We start from the raw sequence: 21,016 nt of genomic DNA on the forward strand, positions 1-21,016 counted from the left end.
TATATATTTTAATAATGAACTTTCCATAATTTTGTAATAATTATTTAAATATTTGATCATTTATGTGAATAAAAGAGGGGGTAACGGTGGCTTTGAGGTTAGCATTGTTGCCTTGCACCTCAGGGATTAACGGTTCGAATCGTGCCGATCGCATGTTGTCCTCGTGCTTTGGGGGTTTTCATCTCTAGTCCAAAGACTTGAATTGTAGGGTGATTGGCATTTCCAGATTGTCCGTAGTGTGTGTGTGTTTGAGCCCTGCGATGGGTTGGCACCCTGTCCAAGGTGTCCCCCGCCTTGTTCCGTGGAATAGGCTCCAGGTTCCCCACAACCCTGTGTAGGACAAGCGCTACAGAAAATGGATGGATAAATGATTTTTGAGTTGTATGAAAAAAAATATATAACTAAATGTAGGAAAAAAAGAATCCTACAATCATTCAGTGTGTTTACATGGACAACAATAATCCACTATTAACCCGATTAAGACAATACTGTGATTAAGAAACTACCATGTAAACAGCAATTTTTAATTACCTGAATCTGATTAAGGTCGTACTCGAAGTAAACACTAATCGAATTAAGATGTGTGGAGTATTCCTGTTTTAGTCGCATTATGGACGTGTATTACAGACATATACACACCTTAATCACATTATTAACGTCGTGTGAGAGTTTTCACTGCATTTTGCGACAGGACACGATCACACATGGCAGTGTTCAACATTTTACGGCAAACAAGAGAGTACGGTTGCGTCCCAAACCGCATACTTGCCTACTATAGGCCTGTAGCGGGGAAAAATACATGTATCTCAGCTACTATATAGACGATAAGTACGCGGTTTTGGATGCAGCCCACGGCTTCAAGCAGTAGTCTATTTGCACGTACAGCATAACAAATAATTAACTGCACTTAAAGCGTTCGCAAAAAAATGAAATAAAAACACCCAAAACTGTGTACAGTACCATAACGAAGACGAACTGTATGTTTATTACGTCAAATTCTTGAGGGACGTTGGATGGCGTGGCGCAGTGACGTAATGACGTGGGCCTTTAATCTAATTATGTTCTATAACACGTAAAATGGGTACATGAACAGAGTATTCTAAAAGCGACTCATGTAAACACCTTAATCACATTATTATCTTACTCAGAGTAAGGTCAATAATTAGATTACTGCTGTCCATGTAAACGTAGTCAGTGTTGGAGTCAGCTCGGTTGATTCAGACTGCATTGTGATGTTTTAGTCTCGATCGTTACCTGCTGTGGAAAAACCAAATCTCCAAACTGTGATGTGAAGCTTCAAGAAGTCAGTGGATCACAGGTAAGTTCACTGGATACAAATACACACTTAACACTCTGTTAATACACAACGTTAATGTGTACAGTGTATTATGTATGTACAGTGTGTTAAATTCTATTTTGAAGTAAAAAAAAAAAAAAAAAAAAAAAAAAAAAACCTTTAAATGTGTTTAACAGATACATCTACACACAGTCCTCATGACGTTTTTGCTCTTTTACAGAGTTGGGTGGCAAAAGCGCATAATGAAAGCAGCTACACTGTGGTGGAGTTTATTCCGTTTCACCCTGTGGTGTAACACCCACCCACACCCACCCACACACACCCACACACACACCCACACACACACACACACACACACACACACACACATTGGTCATTGTTTTTTTTTTTTTCATAAGCTGTGCTGCATGATTGCGGTTACATTCTGCACGCTAATACGTCTCACACACGTCTAAGGTGTACAGCTCCATCTATCGCTTCTCATTCTCAGAGTGTGACCTTCTTCAGTAAAATTCTCACAGGAGATTTTCTCTACATCATCAAACTAAACCTTTGTCCATGTTTCTCATATTTAGCTGCTGATGCTGACAGTGTAATGTTTCAGAAGGGAAGATGGCTGGAGCTTTACTGCACATCTCCTCTCGCTGTCTTTGTAACTGTTTAACACCAGGCCATAAAGCCACTGCAAGTCAAATGTCTACTGAAGGAAGCGTGTGTTCTTTCAAGCAAAGGCCCACTTTCAAACCTGTACCTGTGTCACTGTGTCTGATTCTATTCATCTGTAAGGAATTAAACACTGTGTCGTGCTGTTCTAGGGAAATAATCAGTGATGGACTGGTGTGATGAAGTGTGTACACACACACACACACACACACACACACACACACACACACACACACACACACACACACACACTCACACTCATTCACATCTAGAGCCAGTTCACCTACAGACGTGTTTTTTCCACTCCTCCTCTAGTTTGTGAACAGAGGCAGGAAAAAGGAAAGGAACACAGGAGTGTGTGTATAAAACACAGTGTAACACTGACTCCCCTGCTGTTTGTGGAGCAATAATAAAATAAAAAATATCTTTTTTTTAAGAGTGAGTCTCTGTTATTCCACTAGGGGGCAAAATGGAGCAACAAACTCAGGGCTGTAAACTCAGCTACTGACAGAATGTGCTAATGATGTAATTCTTCATTAACAAGCGAAACATTTAACACTGTAACTGTGTCTCTTTCTTAAAAAGAACTAAATAAGCAGTTTCACAGCAACCAGACACCATAAAGCCATCATTTAGTAATGAACTGCAGTGTGCTCATGTGTTGTGTAGGAGATATAGTGTGTTCAGTTCAGTTTGTGTATTCAGAATGTGTATCTCTCAGTTAAATGAACACATTTAAGGGGAGTTGGTGATGTTTTATTGCTCATTAAACTGATTTAAGTTTAGTTTTTTTTTTCCCCCGGCCCACTCGACATTAGACTAAGTGTAATGTGAGTCGTTACCTACAGTGAGTTCAACACCCCGACCCTAACCAATCCCCTATACCAGGGAGACTAAACTGAATAGAGTTATAATTGTTTATCAGTAAATAAATTCACTGCTTTTGTGAAATGCCTCCAGAAATCATCTGGGGAGTTGAGAAGATGTTTTTCTACACACATGAGGTGAAAAAACCCTTGCGGTCAGAACGAGTTGAACTGTCACTTCCCCCTCAGTCCTGTAGCTCTAAACTTCTTCATGTCTGAAGCTTCCTCACTGACTATTTACAACTTGTGAACAGAGATCAAGTTTCATCATGAAGATCCTCCACATTCACTTCTGTAAGTTTATTTCCTTTAGCTACATCACTGATCGTATTTAATGAGTACTTTCCTGATTGATACATTAGTGTATTACTTCTTAATGAACAGAGAATCACCACAATGAAGTATTTTTTTCCTCTTTCCTAGATCTACTTGTGTGCTGTGGAGCTGCAGAAGGTTTCACAGAGAAGTCTGTAGATTTGGGACAAAATGTGACTCTAAAGTGTGAGGTGTCTGTAAACTGCGCTCTGGTTCCTGATGAAGCCGTCAGAACCTCCAGTGTTTATATTACGCTCTTTCTCGAGCAGAACCATGATCGCAGAATACAGTAACACGACCTTCAGCAAGAGATTCTCAGTGCAATATAACAGCAGTTTATTTATACACAATATCAGTACTAATGAATTAGGGGTGTATTATTGTATTCAAACTGGTTCACCTTACAACATCAGCAGTGGAATCAGACTTTACATCCGGAATCATTCAGCTGGTGAGTTCACTGAGAGACGATTTCTGTGAGAAATTTAATCATTTTAGATTTCAACTTGTATTCTGTGATTTAAAACAAATTCTAAAATTGCATGTAATTTTTTTTTGTTATTAATTATTTTGCCATTACTTCTATGTCTGATATAACACATTGCAAAAGAAAATTCTGTCTTTGTACATAAACCATACATTAAGTGCACCGTATCATTTCCAGAGAATCAGATGTGTGAAACTGAACAGCGGCCGAATCAGACAGCGGATCAATGTGAAGACGTCGGACTCTGGCGGATTCTCTTCATCGTACTCGGAACAATAAACTGTCTCGTCATTGCTGTAGTCGCAGGTGAGTGTAAATATACTCCAGCTTAATCTCTTCTGTTTTATATATAATCATTTATATATTTTAATAATGAACTTTCCATAATTTTGTAAATATTATTTAAATATTTGATCATTTATGTGAATAAAAGAGGGGGTAACGGTGGCTTTGAGGTTAGCATTGTTGCCTTGCACCTCAGGGATTAACGGTTCGAATCGTGCCACCTCCGATCGCATGTTCTGCTCGTGCTTTCGTGGTTTTCCTCTCCAGTCCAAAGACGAATTGTAGGCTGATTGGCATTTCCAGATTGTCCGTAGTGTGTGTGTGTGTTTGAGCCCTGCGATGGGTTGGCACCCTGTCCAAGGTTTCCCCCACCTTGTTCCCTGGAATAGGCTCCAGGTTCCCCACAACCCTGTGTAGGATAAGCGCTACAGAAAATGGATGGATAAATGATTTTTGAGTTGTATGAAACAAAAATATAACTAAATGTAAGAAAAAAGAATCCCACAATCATTCAGTGTGTTTACATGGACAACAATAATCCACTATTAACCCGATTAAGACAATACTGTGATTAAGAAACTACCATGTAAACAGCAATTTTTAATGATCTTAATCTGATTAAGGTCATACTCGAAGTAAACACTAATCGAATTAAGACGTGTGGAGTATTCCTGTTTTAGTCGCATTATCGGCGTGTATTACAGACATGTAAACACCTTAATCGCATTATTAACGTCGTGTGAGAGTTTTCACCGCATTTTGCGACAGGACACGATCACACATGGCAGTGTTCAACATTTTACAGCGAACAAGAGAGTTCGGCTGTGTCATAAACCGCATACTTGCCTACTATAGGCCTGTAGTGGAGAAAAATACATGTATCTCGGCTACTATATAGACGGTAAGTACGCGGTTTGGGATGCAGCCCACGGCTTCAAGCAGTAGTCTATTTGCACATACAGCATGACAAATAATTAACTGCACTTAAAGCGTTTGTACAAAAAAAAAAAATAGAAACACCAAAAACTGTATACGGTACCATAACCAAGACGAACTGTATATTGATACGTGAAATTCTGGAGGGACGTTGGATGGAGTGGCGCAGTGACGTAATGACGTGTGCCGTTAATCTAATTATGTTCTATAACACGTAAAACGGGTACATGAACAGAGTATTCTAAAAGCGACTCATGTAAACACCTTAATCCCATTATTATCTTACTCAGAGTAAGGTCAATAATTAGATTACTGCTGTCCATGTAAACGTAGTCAGTGTTGGAGTCAGCTCGGTTGATTCAGACTGCATTGTGATGTTTTAGTCTCGATCGTTACCTGCTGTGGAAAAACCAAATCTCCAAACTGTGATGTGAAGCTTCAAGAAGTCAGTGGATCACAGGTAAGTTCACTGGATACAAATACACACTTAACACTCTGTTAATACACAACGTTAATGTGTACAGTGTATTATGTATGTACAGTGTGTTCAATTCTATTTTGAAGTAAAAAAAAAACACTTTAAATGTATTTAACAGATAAATCTACACACAGTCCTCATGATGTTTTTGCTTTTTTACAGAGTTGGTTGGCAAAAGCGCATAATGAAAGCAGCTACACTGTGGTGGAGTTTATTCCATTTCACCCTGTGGTGTAACACACACACACACCCACACACACACCCACACACACACACACACACACACACACACACACACACACACATTGGTCATTGTTTTTTTTTTCTTTCATAAGCTGTGCTGCATGATTGCGGTTACATTCTGCACGCTAACACGTCTCACACACGTCTAAGGTGTACAGCTCCATCTATCGCTTCTCATTCTCAGAGTGTGACCTTCTGCAGTAAAATTCTCACAGGAGATTTTCTCTACATCATCAAACTAAACCTTTGTCCATGTTTCTCATATTTAGCTGCTGATGCTGACAGTGTAATGTTTCAGAAGGGAAGATGGCTGGAGCTTTACTGCACATCTCCTCTCGCTGTCTTTGTAACTGTTTAACACCAGGCCATAAAGTCACTGCAAGTCAAATGTCTACTGAATGAAGCTTGTGTTCTTTCAAGCAAAGGCCCACTTTCTAACTTGTACCTGTGTCACTGTGTCTTATTCTATTCATCTGTAAGGAATTAAACACTGTGTCGTGCTGTTCTAGGGAAATAATCAGTGATGGACTGGTGTGATGAAGCATGTACACACACACACACACACACACACACACACACACACACACACACACACACACACACACACACACACACACTCATTCACATCTAGAGCCAGTTCACCTACAGACGTGTTTTTTCCACTCCTCCTCTAGTCTGTGAACAGAGGCAGGAAAATAAAAAGGAACACAGGAGTGTGTGTATAAAACACAGTGTAACACTGACTCCCCTGCTGTTTGTGGACCGCAATAATAAAATAAAAAATATCTTTTTTTAAAAGAGTGAGTCTGTGTTATTCCACTAGGGGGCAAAATGGAGCAACAAACTCAGGGCAGTAAACTCAGCTACTAACAGAATGTGCTAATGATGTAATTCTTCATTAACAAGCGAAACATTTAACACTGTAACTGTGTCTCTTTCTAAAAAAGAACTAAATTAGGGGTTTCACAGCAACCAGACACCATAAAGCCATCATTTAGTAATGAACTGCAGTGTGCTCATGTGTTGTGTAGGAGATATAGTGTGTTCAGTGCAGTTTGTGTATTCAGAATGTATCTCTCAGTTAAATGAACACATTTAAGAGGAGTTGGTGATGTTTTAATGCTCATTAAACTGATTTAAGTTTAGTTTTTTTCCCCCCGGCCTACTCGACATTAGACTAAGTGTAATGTGAGTCGTTACCTACAGTGAGTTCGACACCCCGACCCTAACCAATCCCCTATACCAGGGAGACTAAACTGAATAGAGTTATAATTGTTTATCAGTAAATAAATTCACAGCTTTTGTGAAATGCCTCCAGAAATCATCTGGGGAGTTGAGAAGATGTTTTTCAACACATATGAGGTGAAAAAAACCTTGCAGTCAGAGCGAGTTGAACTGTCACTTCCCCCCCTCAGTCCTGTAGCTCTAAACTTCTTCATGTCTGAAGCTTCCTCACTGACTATTTACACCTTGTGAACAGAGATCAAGTTTCATCATGAAGATCCTCCACATTCACTTCTGTAAGTTTATTTCCTTTAGCTACATCACTGATCGTATTTAATGAGTACTTTCCTGATTGATACATTTGTGTATTACTTCTTAATGAACAGAGAATCACCACAATGAAGTATTTCTTTCCTCTTTCCTAGGTCTACTTGTGTGCTGTGGAGCTGCAGAAGGTTTCACAGAGAAGTCGGTAGATTTGGGACAAAATGTGACTCTAAAGTGTCAGGTGTCTGTGAAAGATGTGTACTGGTTCCTGATGAAGCCGTCAGAACCTCCAGTGTTTATATTACGCTCTTTCTCAAGTAGAAGGCTGACACCAGAATACAGTAACACGACCTTCAGCAAGAGATTCTTACTACAATATAACAGCAGTTTATTTATACACAATATCAGTACTAATGAATTAGGAGTGTATTATTGTACTCAAACTCAAACTGGTTCACCTCCCGACATCAGCAGTGGAATCAGACTTTACATCCGGAATCATTCAGCTGGTGAGTTCACTGAGAGACGATTTCTGTGAGAAATTTAATCATTTTAGATTTCAACTTGTATTCTGTGATTTAAAACAAACTCTAAAATTGCATGAAAATCTTTTTTTTGTTATTAATTATTTTGCCATTACTTCTATGTCTGATATAACACATTGCAAAAGAAAATTCTGTCTTTGTACATAAACCATACATTAAGTGAACCGTATCATTTCCAGAGAATCAGACGTGTGAAACTGAACAGCGGCCGAATCAGACAGCAGATCAATGTGAGGACGTCGGACTCTGGCGGATTCTCTTCATCGTACTCGGAACAATAAACTGTCTCGTCATTGCTGTAGTCGCAGGTGAGTGTAAATATACTCCAGCTTAATCTCTTCTGTTTTATATATAATCATTTATATATTTTAATAATGAACTTTCCATAATTTTGTAAATATTATTTAAATATTTTATCATTTATGTGAATAAAAGAGGGGGTAACGGTGGCTTTGAGGTTAGCATTGTTGCGTTGCACCTCAGGGATTAACGGTTCAAATCGTGCCGATCGCATGTTCTCCTCGTGCTTTGGGGGTTTTCATCTCCAGTCCAAAGACTTGAATTGTAGGGTGATTGGCATTTCCAGATTGTCCGTATTGTGTGTGTGATTGTGCCCTGCGATGGGTTGGCACCCTGTCCAAGGTGTCCCCCACCTTGTTGTCTGGAATAGGCTCCAGGTTCCCCACAACCCTGTGTAGGATAAACACTACAGAAAATGGATGGATAAATGATTTTTGAGTTGTATGAAAAAAAATAAATAACTAAATGTAAGAAAAAAGAATCCCACAATCATTCAGTGTGTTTACATGGACAACAATAATCCACTATTAACCCGATTAAGACAATACTGTGATTAAGAAACTACCATGTAAACAGCAATTTTAATTATCTTAATCTGATTAAGGTCATACTCGAAGTAAACACTAATCGAATTAAGACGTGTGGAGTACTCCTGTTTTAGTCGCATTATCAACGTGTATTACAGACATGTAAACACCTTAATCACATTATGAACGTCGTGTGAGAGTTTTCACCGCATTTTGCAACAGGACACGATCACACACGGCAGTGTTCAACATTTTACAGCGAAAAAGAGAGTTCGGCTGCGTCCTAAACCGCATACTTGCCTACTATAGGCCTGTAGCAGGAAAAATACATGTATCTCGGCTACTATATAGACGGTAAGTACGCGGTTTTGGATGCAGCCCACGGCTTCAAGCAGTCGTCTATTTGCACGTACAGCATGACAAATAATTAAGTGCACTTAAAGCTTTTGTAAAAAAATTTAATAAAAACACCCAAAACTGTATACAGTACCATAACGAAGACCAACTGTATGTTGATACGTGAAATTCTGGAGGGATGTCGGTCGGCGTGACGCGGTGACATGATGACGTGTGCCGTTAATCTAATTATGTTATATAACACGTAAAACGGGTACATGAACAGAGTATTCTAAAAGCGACTCATGTAAACACCTTAATCCCATTATTATCTTACTCAGAGTAAGGTCAATAATTAGATTACTGCTGTCCATGTAAACGTAGTCAGTGTTGGAGTCAGCTCGGTTGATTCAGACTGCATTGTGATGTTTTAGTCTCGATCGTTACCTGCTGTGGAAAAACCAAATCTCCAAACTGTGATGTGAAGCTTCAAGAAGTCAGTGGATCACAGGTAAATTCACTGGATACAAATACACACTTAACACTCTGTTAATACACAACGTTAATGTGTACAGTGTATTATGTATGTACAGTGTGTTAAATTCTATTTTGAAGTAAAAAAAACAAAAAAAAAAAAAAAAAAACCACTTTAAATGTGTTTAACAGATAAATCTACACACAGTCCTCATGATGTTTTTGCTCTTTTACAGAGTTGGTTGGCAAAAGCGCATAAAGAAAGCAGCTACACTGTGGTGGAGTTTATTCCATTTCACCCTGTGGTGTAACACACACACACACACACACACACACACACACACATTGGTCATTCTTTTGCTTTTTTCATAAGCTGTGCTGCATGATTGCGGTTACATTCTGCACGCTAACACGTCTCACACACGTCTAAGGTGTACAGCTCCATCTATCGCTTCTCATTCTCAGAGTGTGACCTTCTTCAGTAAAATTCTCACAGGAGATTTTCTCTACATCATCAAACTAAACCTTTGTCCATGTTTCTCATATTTAGCTGCTGATGCTGACAGTGTAATGTTTCAGAAGGGAAGATGGCTGGAGCTTTACTGCACATCTCCTCTCGCTGTCTTTGTAACTGTTTAACACCAGGCCATAAAGCCACTGCAAGTCAGATGTCTACTGAATGAAGCTTGTGTTCTTACAAGCAAAGGCCCACTTTCAAACTTGTACCTGTGTCACTGTGTCTGATTCTATTCATCTGTAAGGAATTAAACACTGTGTCGTGCTGTTCTAGGGAAATAATTAGTGATGGACTGGTGTGCTGATGTGTGTACACACACACACACACACACACACACACACACACACACACTCACACACTCATTCACATCTAGAGCCAGTTCACCTACAGACGTGTTTTTTCCACTCCTCCTCTAGTTTGTGAACAGAGGCAGGAAAAAGGAAAGGAACACAGGAGTGTGTGTATAAAACACAGTGTAGCACTGACTCCCCTGCTGTTTGTGGAGCAATAATAAAATAAAAAATATCTTTTTTTTAAGAGTGAGTCTCTGTTATTCCACTAGGGGGCAAAATGGAGCAACAAACTCAGGGCTGTAAACGCAGCTACTGACAGAATGTGCTAATGATGTAATTCTTCATTAACAAGCGAAACATTTAACACTGTAACTGTGTCTCTTTCTAAAAAAAAGAACTAAATTAGGGGTTTCACAGCAACCAGACACCATAAAGCCATTATTTAGTAATGAACTGCAGTGTGCTCATGTGTTGTGTAGGAGATATAGTGTGTTCAGTTCAGTTTGTGTATTCAGAATGTATCTCTCAGTTAATGGAACACATTTAAGAGGAGTTGGTGATGTTTTATTGCTCATTAAACTGATTTAAGTTTAGTTTTTTCCCCCCCGGCCCACTCGACATTAGACTAAGTGTAATGTGAGTCGTTACCTACAGTGAGTTCAACACCCCGACCCTAACCAATCCCCTATACCAGGGAGACTAAACCGAATAGAGTTATAATTGTTTATCAGTAAATAAATTCACTGCTTTTGTGAAATGCCTCCAGAAATCATCTGGGGAGTTGAGAAGATGTTTTTCTACACACATGAGGTGAAAAAACCCTTACATTCAGAGTGAGTTGAACTGTCACTTCCCCCCTCAGTCCTGTAGCTCTAAACTTCTTCAAGTCTGAAGCTTCCTCACTGACTATTTACAACTTGTGAACAGAGATCAAGTTTCATCATGAAGATCCTCCACATTCACTTCTGTAAGTTTATTTCCTTTAGCTACATCACTGATCGTATTTAATGAGTACTTTCCTGATTGATACATTTGTGTATTACTTCTTAATGAACAGAGAATCACCACAATGAAGTATTTCTTTCCTCTTTACTAGATCTACATGTGTGCTGTGGAGCTGCAGAAGGTTTCACAGAGAAGTCGGTAGATTTGGGACAAAATGTGACTCTAAAGTGTCAGGTGTCTGTAAGAGATGTGTTCTGGTTCCTGATGAAGCCGTCAGAACCTCCAGTGTTTATATTACGCTCTTTCTCAAGTAGAAGCCTGACGCCAGAATACAGTAACACGACCTTCAGCAAGAGATTCTTACTACAATATAACAGCAGTTTATTTATACACAATATCAGTACCAATGAATTAGGAGTATATTATTGTATTCAAACTCAAACTGGTTCACCTCCCGACATCAGCAGTGGAATCAGACTTTACATCAGGAATCGTTCAGCTGGTGAGTTCTCTGAGAGACGATTTCTGTGAGAAATTTAATCATGTTAGATTTCAACTTGTATTCTGTGATTTAAAACAAACTCTAAATTGCATGAAAATCTTTTTTTTGTTATTAATTATTTTGCCATTACTTCTATGTCTGATATAACACATTGCAAAAGAAAATTCTGTCTTTGTACATAAACTGTACGTTAAGTGCACTGTATCATTTCCAGAGAATCAGACGTGTGAAACTGAACAGCGGCCGAATCAGACAGCGGATCAATGTGAAGACGTCGGACTCTGGCGGATTCTCTTCATCGTACTCGGAACAATAAACTGTCTCGTCATTGCTGTAGTCGCAGGTGAGTGTAAATATACTCCATCTTAATCTCTTCTGTTTTATATATAATCATTTATATATTTTAATAATGAACTTTCCATAATTTTGTAATTATTATTTAAATATTTGATCATTTTTGTGAATAAAAGAGGGGGTAACGGTGGCTTTGAGGTTAGCATTGTTGCCTTGCACCTCAGGGATTAACGGTTCGAATCGTGCCGATCGCATGTTCTCCTCGTGCTTTGGGGGTTTTCCTCTCTAGTCCAAAGACTTGAATTGTAGGGTGATTGGCATTTCCAGATTGTCCGTATTGTGTGTGTGATTGTGCCCTGCGATGGGTTGGCACCCTGTCCAAAGTGTCCCCCGCCTTGTTCCGTGGAATAGGCTCCAGGTTCCCCACAACCCTGTGTAGGATAAGCGCTACAGAAAATGGATGGATAAATGATTTTTGAGTTGTATGAAAAAAAAATATAACTAAATGTAGGAAAAAAGAATCCCACAATCATTCAGTGTGTTTACATGGACAACAATAATCCACTATTAACCCGATTAAGACAATACTGTGATTAAGAAACTACCATGTAAACAGCAATTTTTAATGATCTTAATCTGATTAAGGTCATACTCGAAGTAAACACTAATCGAATTAAGACGTGTGGAGTATTCCTGTTTTAGTCGCATTATGGACGTGTATTACAGACATATACACACCTTAATCACATTATTAACGTCGTGTGAGAGTTTTCACTGCATTTTGCGACAGGACACGATCACACATGGCAGTGTTCAACATTTTACCGCAAACAAGAGAGTACGGTTGCGTCCCAAACCGCATACTTGCCTACTATAGGCCTGTAGTGGGGAAAAATACATGTATCTCGGCTACTATATAGACGATAAGTACGTGGTTTGGGACGCAGCCCACGGCTTCAAGCAGTCGTCTATTTGCACGTACAGCATAACAAATAATTAGCTGCACTAAAAGCGTTCGCAAAAAAATGAAATAAAAACACCCAAAACTGTATACAGTACCATAACGAAGACGAACTATATGTTTATTACGTCAAATTCTTGAGGGACGTTGGATGGCGTGGCGCAGTGACGTAATGACGTGGGCCTTTCATCTAATTATGTTCTATAACACGTAAAACGGGTACATGAACAGAGTATTCTAAAAGCGACTCATGTAAACACCTTAATCACATTATTATCTTACTCAGAGTAAGGTCAATAATTAGATTACTGCTGTCCATGTAAACGTAGTCAGTGTTGGAGTCAGCTCGGTTGATTCAGACTGAATTGTGATGTTTTAGTCTCGATCGTTACCTGCTGTGGAAAAACCAAATCTCCAAACTGTGATGTGAAGCTTCAAGAAGTCAGTGGATCACAGGTAAATTCACTGGATACAAATACACACTTAACACTCTGTTAATACACAACGTTAATGTGTACAGTGTATTATGTATGTTCAGTGTGTTAAATTCTATTTTGAAGTAAAAAAAAAAAACAAAAAAAAAAAAACACTTTAAATGTGTTTAACAGATACATCTACACACAGTCCTCATGATGTTTTTGCTCTTTTACAGAGTTGGGTGGCAAAAGCGCATAATGAAAGCAGCTACACTGTGGTGGAGTTTATTCCGTTTCACCCTGTGGTGTAAAACACACACACACACACACACACACACACACACACACACACACACACACACACACTGGTCATTGTTTTTTTTTTTTTTTTTCATAAGCTGTGCTGCATGATTGCGGTTACATTCTGCATGCTAATACGTCTCACACACGTCTAAGGTGTACAGCTCCATCTATCGCTTCTCATTCTCAGAGTGTGACCTTCTGCAGTAAAATTCTCACAGGAGATTTTCTCTACATCATCAAACTAAACCTTTGTCCATGTTTCTCATATTTAGCTGCTGATGCTGACAGTGTAATGTTTCAGAAGGGAAGATGGCTGGAGCTTTACTGCACATCTCCTCTCGCTCTCTTTGTAACTGTTTAACAGCAGGCCATAAAGCCACTGCAAGTCAAATGTCTACTGAATGAAGCGTGTGTTCTTTCAAGAAAAGGCCCACTTTCCAACCTGTACCTGTGTGACTGTGTCTGATTCTATTCATCTGTAAGGAATTAAACACTGTGTCGTGCTGTTCTAGGGAAATAATCAGTGATGGACTGGTGTGATGAAGTGTGTACACACACACACATACACACACACACACACACTCACACTCATTCACATCTAGAGCCAGTTCACCTACAGACGTGTTTTTTCCACTCCTCCTCTAGTTTGTGAACAGAGGCAGGAAAAAGGAAAGGAACACAGGAGTGTGTGTATAAAACACAGTGTAGCACTGACTCCCCTGCTGTTTGTGGAGCAATAATAAAATAAAAAATATCTTTTTTTTAAGAGTGAGTCTCTGTTATTCCACTAGGGGGCAAAATGGAGCAACAAACTCAGGGCTGTAAACTCAGCTACTGGCGGAATGTGCTAATGATGTAATTCTTCATTAACAAGCGAAACATTTAACACTGTAACTGTGTCTATTTCTAAAAAAGAACTAAATAAGCGGTTTCACAGCAACCGGACACCATAAAGCCATCATTTAGTAATGAACTGCAATGTGCTCATGTGTTGTGTAGGAGATATAGTGTGTTCAGTTCAGTTTGTGTATTCAGAATGTATCTCTCAGTTAAATGAACACATTTAAGAGGAGTTGGTGATGTTTTATTGCTCATTAAACTGATTTAAGTTTAGTTTTTTTTCCCCCGGCCCACTCGACATTAGACTAAGTGTAATGTGAGTCGTTACCTACAGTGAGTTCAACACCCCGACCCTAACCAATCCCCTATACCAGGGAGACTAAACCGAATAGAGTTATAATTGTTTATCACTAAATAAATTCACAGCTTTTGTGAAATGCCTCCAGAAATCATCTTGGGAGTTGAGAAGATGTTTTTCTACACACATGAGGTGAAAAAACCCTTGCGGTCAGAGCGAGTTGATCTGTCACTTCCCCCCTCAGTCCTGTAGCTCTAAACTTCTTCATGTCTGAAGCTTCCTCACTGACTATTTACACCTTGTGAACAGAGATCAAGTTTCATCATGAAGATCCTCCACATTCACTTCTGTAAGTTTATTTCCTTTAGCTACATCACTGATCGTATTTAATGAGTACTTTCCTGATTGATACATTTGTGTATTACTTCTTAATGAACAGAGAATCACCACAATGAAGTATTTTTTTCCTCTTTACTAGATCTACTTGTGTGCTGTGGAGCTGCAGAAGGTTTCACAGAGAAGTCGGTAGATTTGGGACAAAATGTGACTCTAAAGTGTGAGGTGTCTGTAAACAATGTGCTCTGGTTCCTGATGAAGCCGTCAGAACCTCCAGTGTTTATATTACGCTCTTTCTCAAGCAGATCCACGAGCCTAATTTACAGTAGCATGACCTTCAGCAAGAGATTCTCAGTGCAATATAACAGCAGTTTATTTATACACAATATCAGTACTAATGAAATAGGGGTGTATTATTGTATTCAAACTGGTTCACCTTACAACATCAGCAGAGGAATCAGACTTTACATCCGGAATCATTCAGCTGGTGAGTTTATTTATTAAATTCACAGGAAATGTCTGAGATAAATCAATACTTCATTATAATTTCACTGTGTGCTTTATTTACTAATGAAGTTTAAATTATCTGATTTTTGTAATTTTTCCAGAGAGTCAGACCGCTGATGAAGATATAGAAATCAGACTGTGGAGAAATCTCTTCATGATATCAGGAATAATGAACGGCGTTCTGTTGGTTGCAGTCACAGGTGAGTAATAAATCATTTCCTCTGTCCATTGTGTAGAAATGCTAATATATTCTACACTGACTGAATGCAGCACCGGTTTAATCACTTCTGCTGTAATATTTTCAGAATAAACTTTCCTGCATTTTGTAATTATTATTTACTATTTATTTTTATAGTAGTATGATACAAATCCCCCAATTAGTGTTGGAGTCTGCTCGGTTTATTCAGACTGCATTGTGATGTTTTAGTCTCGATCGTTACCTGCTGTGGAAAAACCAAATCTCCAAACTGTGATGTGAAGCTTCAGGAAGTCAGTGGATCACAGGTAAATTCACTGGATACAAATACACACTTAACACTCTGTTAATACACAACGTTAATGTGTACAGTGTATTATGTATGTACAGTGTGTTCAATTCTATTTTAAAGTAAAAGAAAACACTTCAAATGTATTTAACAGATAAATCTACACACAGTCCTCATGACTTTTTGCTCTTTTACAGAGTTGGTTACCAAAAGCGCATAATGAAAGCAGCTACACTGTGGTGGAGTTTATTCCATTTCACCCTGTGGTGTAACACACACACACACACACACACACATACACACACACACACACACACACACACACACACACACACACACACACACACAGAGGTCACTGTTTTTTTTTTAGCTGTGCTACACGATTGCGGTTGCAGTCTACACACTAACACGTCTCACACACGTCTACGGTTTTCAGCTCCATATCCCGCTTCTCATTCTCAGAGTGTGACCTTCTGCAGTAAAATTCTCACAGGAGTTTATAATCAGAATCAGTGACAGGGTGGTGTCATGAAGTCCAGTTAATGTTATTGATTATTTTCCTATATCAGCACATCCCCAAGTGTTTTATTCCTCTTATACCACAGCAGTTTTTTCACCTCTATCCCCATTCCACTCAGCCACAGACTTACATTTCAATACCACAGCATAAAATCCCAAACCAAACCAACACAAATCAGTGCCAATACCTTTATTTCATTTCTTTTTATAGGGGAACCAATTATACATTGGCCCCACTAGGTCTTGGAAATAAAATGTCCCAGTTCCTCCTGATTTTGACCGCCCCCTGCTGGGCATTTGGGTAACTTACTAACCAGTTCCTGAATACAATTTCTTAAGGGTTAAATTTGTATTTGACATTCTAAATGCAGTCCTAGCATATCTTAAACATTTCATTGCACTTTCATGTGAAACTAAAATATTTCTAAACACAAAAAAATTAATAGTTGTTGCTTGTTATGTTTTAGGCCTCTGAACAAATTTTCATACAAATATAACATTTCTTTAATAATCAATTGTGGGTTTTTTTTCCATTATTTTTTTTATCATTAATATACAGTATAAGTTGTTATTTTTATAATATTTTTTTTAATAATATACCGTATAAGTAAATTTTTTGTGGTGTTTTATATAGAATTTTCACTTCATGTCATAAAACTTGGCCACCACTAGGGGCGCTTCTCTTCATTCTGACTGGAAAATTTCAGACCTTTGCCTTTGATAACGAAGCCCCCCCCCCCCCCCCCCCCAATTATGTATATATATAATTATGTAAATGATTTAATATTTACATACATTTGAATATGTAAAATGATCAAAATATCACATTTGTCAAAATTTACTACGATTCAACCATGAGCTCTTAAAAACTCAAACGTCTATGCCTTCAAAACCAGTGTAAATTGCAATAATTGTACATAACCAAAGCTCAGGATCGAACCGAGGCTGTCATTAAAACTACAGGCTTGACAATTTATACAGCATCTATAAAAAATCACACCCTTGCTGTTTATTTGCTTTCCACAAAGATTTTCTCATTGTTTATTCATCTACATACACGTCTTATCATTTTTCATCACAAAGCATCTGTTTCGTAAAACACAGAGGAACATTTTGACTCTTCTGCTCACTTCAGCTTGACTTTAGTATGAAGGTACAAATGTACTTCCTAAACTGAATGTTTTCTGTGATTCCTGAGTAAACATGTCAATAAATTCAATTGCAAGTGATTAACAAAGGCAATAAAAGGGCAGTGCTAATGGTCTTGAATGATCTTTCGTGTGAAAGTTCACTTTAATGGTGTGGATGAGCAAGAAAACGAGAGATGACTGAAAACACACACACACACATTGTGGTCTGTGCAAGATTAGCTCCTACTTCCGTATACCCCAGCGTCTGAAGCTCAACTGAAGTGTTTCCTGACTGAAGTAGCGCAGCCTCAGAGTGTTTAACGCTTGTGTCTGGTGTTCAGAATTCAGCATGAGGATAATAAAACTTCATTTCTGTGAGTAAATTCATATGTTTCTGATTCAACAGGGATTCTGTACCTAAAATGTTGTCTTTTGAGTTTAGTTTCTGCAGGAATGACATGTAGGTTATTCTAAACCCTTGTGGTGTATGTGTGTGTGTTTTGTCATGACTAGATCTACTTGTGTGCTGTGGAGCTGCAGAAGGTTTCACAGAGAAGTCAGTAGATTTGGGACAAAATGTGACTCTAAAGTGTGAGGTGTCTGTAAGAGATGTGCTCTGGTTCCTGATGAAGCCGTCAGAACCTCCGGTGTTTATATTACGCTCTTTCTCGAGCAGATCCACGCGCCCAAATTACAGTAGCATGACCTTCAGCAAGAGATTCTCAGTGCAATATAACAGCAGTTTATTTATACACAATATCAGTACTAATGAATTAGGAGTGTATTATTGTATTCAAAGTGGTTCACCTCCCAACATCAGCAGTGGAATCAGACTTTACATCCGGAATCATTCAGCTGGTGAGTTGACTGAGACACGATTTCTGTGAGAAATTTAATCATTTTAGATTTCAGCCTGTATTCTGTGATTTAGAAAAATAAAAATACAATGTTGTTCCTATTACATATTTTGCGTTCACTTCTAAACCTGACATAACACATTGCAAAAAAAAAAAATCTGTCTCTTTCCAGAGAATCAGACGTGTGAGGTTAAGCAGCGGCCTAATCAGACAGCAGATAAATGTGAAGAGGTCAGACTCTGGAAAAGTCTCTTCATCACCCTTGTAATAATCTGTCTCGTCATTTTTGTCATCATGGGTGAGTGTAAATATACTCCAGAATACTCCTTAATTAGAAACTGAATATACAAACATTATTGTTGTTGTTGTTGTTTAAAGGCTTAACTTGTTGACATACTATATCTGATTATCACTAATAGCTAACTATAACATCTTATCATTTTTTAGTATATAGGACACCCTTTGAATACACTTAAGCTGAATATACAATGTCATTTAAACGTTCTTCCTTGTTCATTGAAACTAATACCATTACAACCAGGTGCCAACTTTGCTATCAAGAAGATCAGAGATTTTCCAACACAAACCCGAGCGTATGTTTATGAATGATACGGCTATATTTTTTTATCCAGATAAGAAAACAGCGAGGCAATATCTGGTGTGATGCTGCGTATTAATGAACTGTTCCTCCATTTTGTTTTTAAGATTTCTTCAGAGGAATGGGTCAAAAATCTTAAATGTTGTAATGTCTGCATCAATTGCATATTGAACATACAGAACTTTACTGTCAATTTACTACTATTTATTTATTTATTTTTTACTATAAGTTACTATATTATTTAAAAAAAAAATTTTTTATACATTTTTAACTTTAGCTGAAAATTACAAACCACCATTATCACAGTAATATTTGTAATTATCCTGTTTGATCCAAATCACAATCGCTCAAATGCAAGTCGGCTTATAAATAATACAACAGCTGTGACCTAATATGTTCCGTTTAGGAATATGGCTTCAAAAAATGACCAAAATCTTGCCGTACATGTTTAAACGATGAGCTTAAGACACTTTCATGAGTGTCCTGATGGGTCCGTGAAATCTGTTTCACAGTTTAAGGGTTCCCTGAATGTAAAAAGATTCAGAACCTGTGATTTAGGGATCTTAGATAATAAGGTAATAAAGTCATGTATAAAAAAAATTGTTTTTGGGTTCATTCTGAATGAATTGTGACATTTTAGGTTTTAAAGTTTGCCGATGCAAAAGAACTCCAAAACCTGGAAGGCAACATCCAGACCCTGGTTTACAGCTGCGTCAGGACAACACAGTCGCTTTGGTAGGTTAACGTGTTTTTATTAAATATTTTTCTTTCTTTTTTCTCCAAATGTGAATTCATATTTAAAAAAATTTTTTACAACTTGATATTTTAATAGATTTTGCTCTTTAGAAAAAAAACACTTCTTAAATATCATCAATTAAACTTGTTAAAAGTGAAGTGAGATAAATTGGGTGTTTGAGGCATTGTGTGTAGTCGTGGGCATGGTGTCTGTTGCTGTGAAGTCGGAAAGTCCCTTACGTGAAAGATGCATCATGCTGTACAGATTTAGACGTTTTTACCAAGTTGTGTTGGTAAACATGTTAAAATCTATTTAAATGCCTATTAAATGCATTTGCACACAAAGTGACACAAAAAGTTTGCTCACATAAAAAGCTAACAAATAGATTAATGTTAATATATTTAGTATATTTGGAAATAATTACTTATTTATTATTACTAGTACATATACAAGTACTTCTATTTAATGATTGTTTTTTTTTCCCACTGTGGTGTTGTGTCTTCAACATACGAGTTAAACTTGTGTTTATTAATCCTGTCACATCACGTTATTCTTTCAGTATGATGAGGTGCCGTACACCCCAATGAACAGATGCGTCAGGACGAATAACCTCAACAGCACGTACGCTCTTCTACAGCCCCCAATCCTGTGACCGGAGTGACCCCACGCAGACGAATGACCTCACACAGCTGCAGGTTCGAACCCAAACACACAGACTTTATTTTTATGGATGTTTCATTATATCCATGAAGAAGCCCCATTTCTTCAGCTACTGATTTGTGATGGATGATTCACAAATGATTCATTTATGAAACAAAATGAATCAATTCACAAGCGCACATGAAGCTTTTTTCTTTCTTTTCTTTTTAAAGCCCAATCTTTATAAGCTAAAGCGGTGTTCTAGATGCTGTTTGAGATGCGAATCAAAACTTGCATTGTTTGAGTCACTTACAAAGATGATTTGAAATAGTGACAGGACTGAAGTGAGTCAAGTTTCAAATGCTTAAAACATGTCCAGTCGGTGTTCTTACTAGAACACCGACCATTTTAAGAAACGTGGAAGAAAAGTGTACAGTTTGTTCTAGCCAGACGTTTTGTCATTATATATATCGTCTCGCTGGCCGAGATATTCCCATAATGCACTGAGAGTGTTTCAGTTTCAATTGTAGGGTTAGTTCACATTAAAATGACATTAAAATGTGCAATGAAATAAAATGTACGATCTGTTTTAAAATA

At 38.1% G+C, this 21,016-nt stretch overlaps 1 protein-coding gene across 4 annotated transcripts; it reads left to right on the forward strand.

The window, feature by feature from the left end:
• Window positions 1-2,897: 2,897 nt before the first annotated feature.
• Window positions 2,898-21,016, forward strand: LOC108259250 (uncharacterized). Of its 4 annotated transcripts, none has more exons than XM_047151730.2 (5): window positions 17,293-17,963; window positions 18,103-18,447; window positions 18,619-18,744; window positions 19,694-19,779; window positions 20,340-21,016. In XM_047151730.2, exons 1-5 carry the CDS (start codon window positions 17,939-17,941, stop codon window positions 20,430-20,432), a joined length of 675 nt encoding a protein of 224 aa, XP_047007686.1. In that variant the 5' UTR covers window positions 17,293-17,938; the 3' UTR covers window positions 20,433-21,016. The 4 variants fall into 4 exon arrangements, with proteins under 4 accessions (XP_053532738.1, XP_053532737.1, XP_047007686.1 ...); XM_017458541.3 differs by having other exon boundaries at window positions 17,738-17,963; window positions 19,685-19,779; XM_053676763.1 differs by lacking the exons at window positions 17,293-17,963; window positions 18,103-18,447; window positions 18,619-18,744; window positions 19,694-19,779; window positions 20,340-21,016 and adding exons at window positions 2,898-3,592; window positions 3,806-3,934; window positions 5,233-5,309; window positions 5,490-6,346.

This window comes from Ictalurus punctatus, chromosome 27 (genome assembly GCF_001660625.3).
Source record: "Ictalurus punctatus breed USDA103 chromosome 27, Coco_2.0, whole genome shotgun sequence".
NCBI lineage: Eukaryota > Metazoa > Chordata > Actinopteri > Siluriformes > Ictaluridae > Ictalurus > Ictalurus punctatus.

Bases quoted from the DNA above. Each gene is read 5' to 3' on its own strand.
- LOC108259250 (XM_017458541.3), top strand. From the start codon at position 17,939: ATGAGGATAATAAAACTTCATTTCT. The intron at 17,964-18,102 runs GTGAGTAAATTC...TGTCATGACTAG, and splicing joins GATAATAAAACTTCATTTCT to ATCTACTTGTGTGCTGTGGA. The intron at 18,448-18,618 runs GTGAGTTGACTG...GTCTCTTTCCAG, and splicing joins CATCCGGAATCATTCAGCTG to AGAATCAGACGTGTGAGGTT.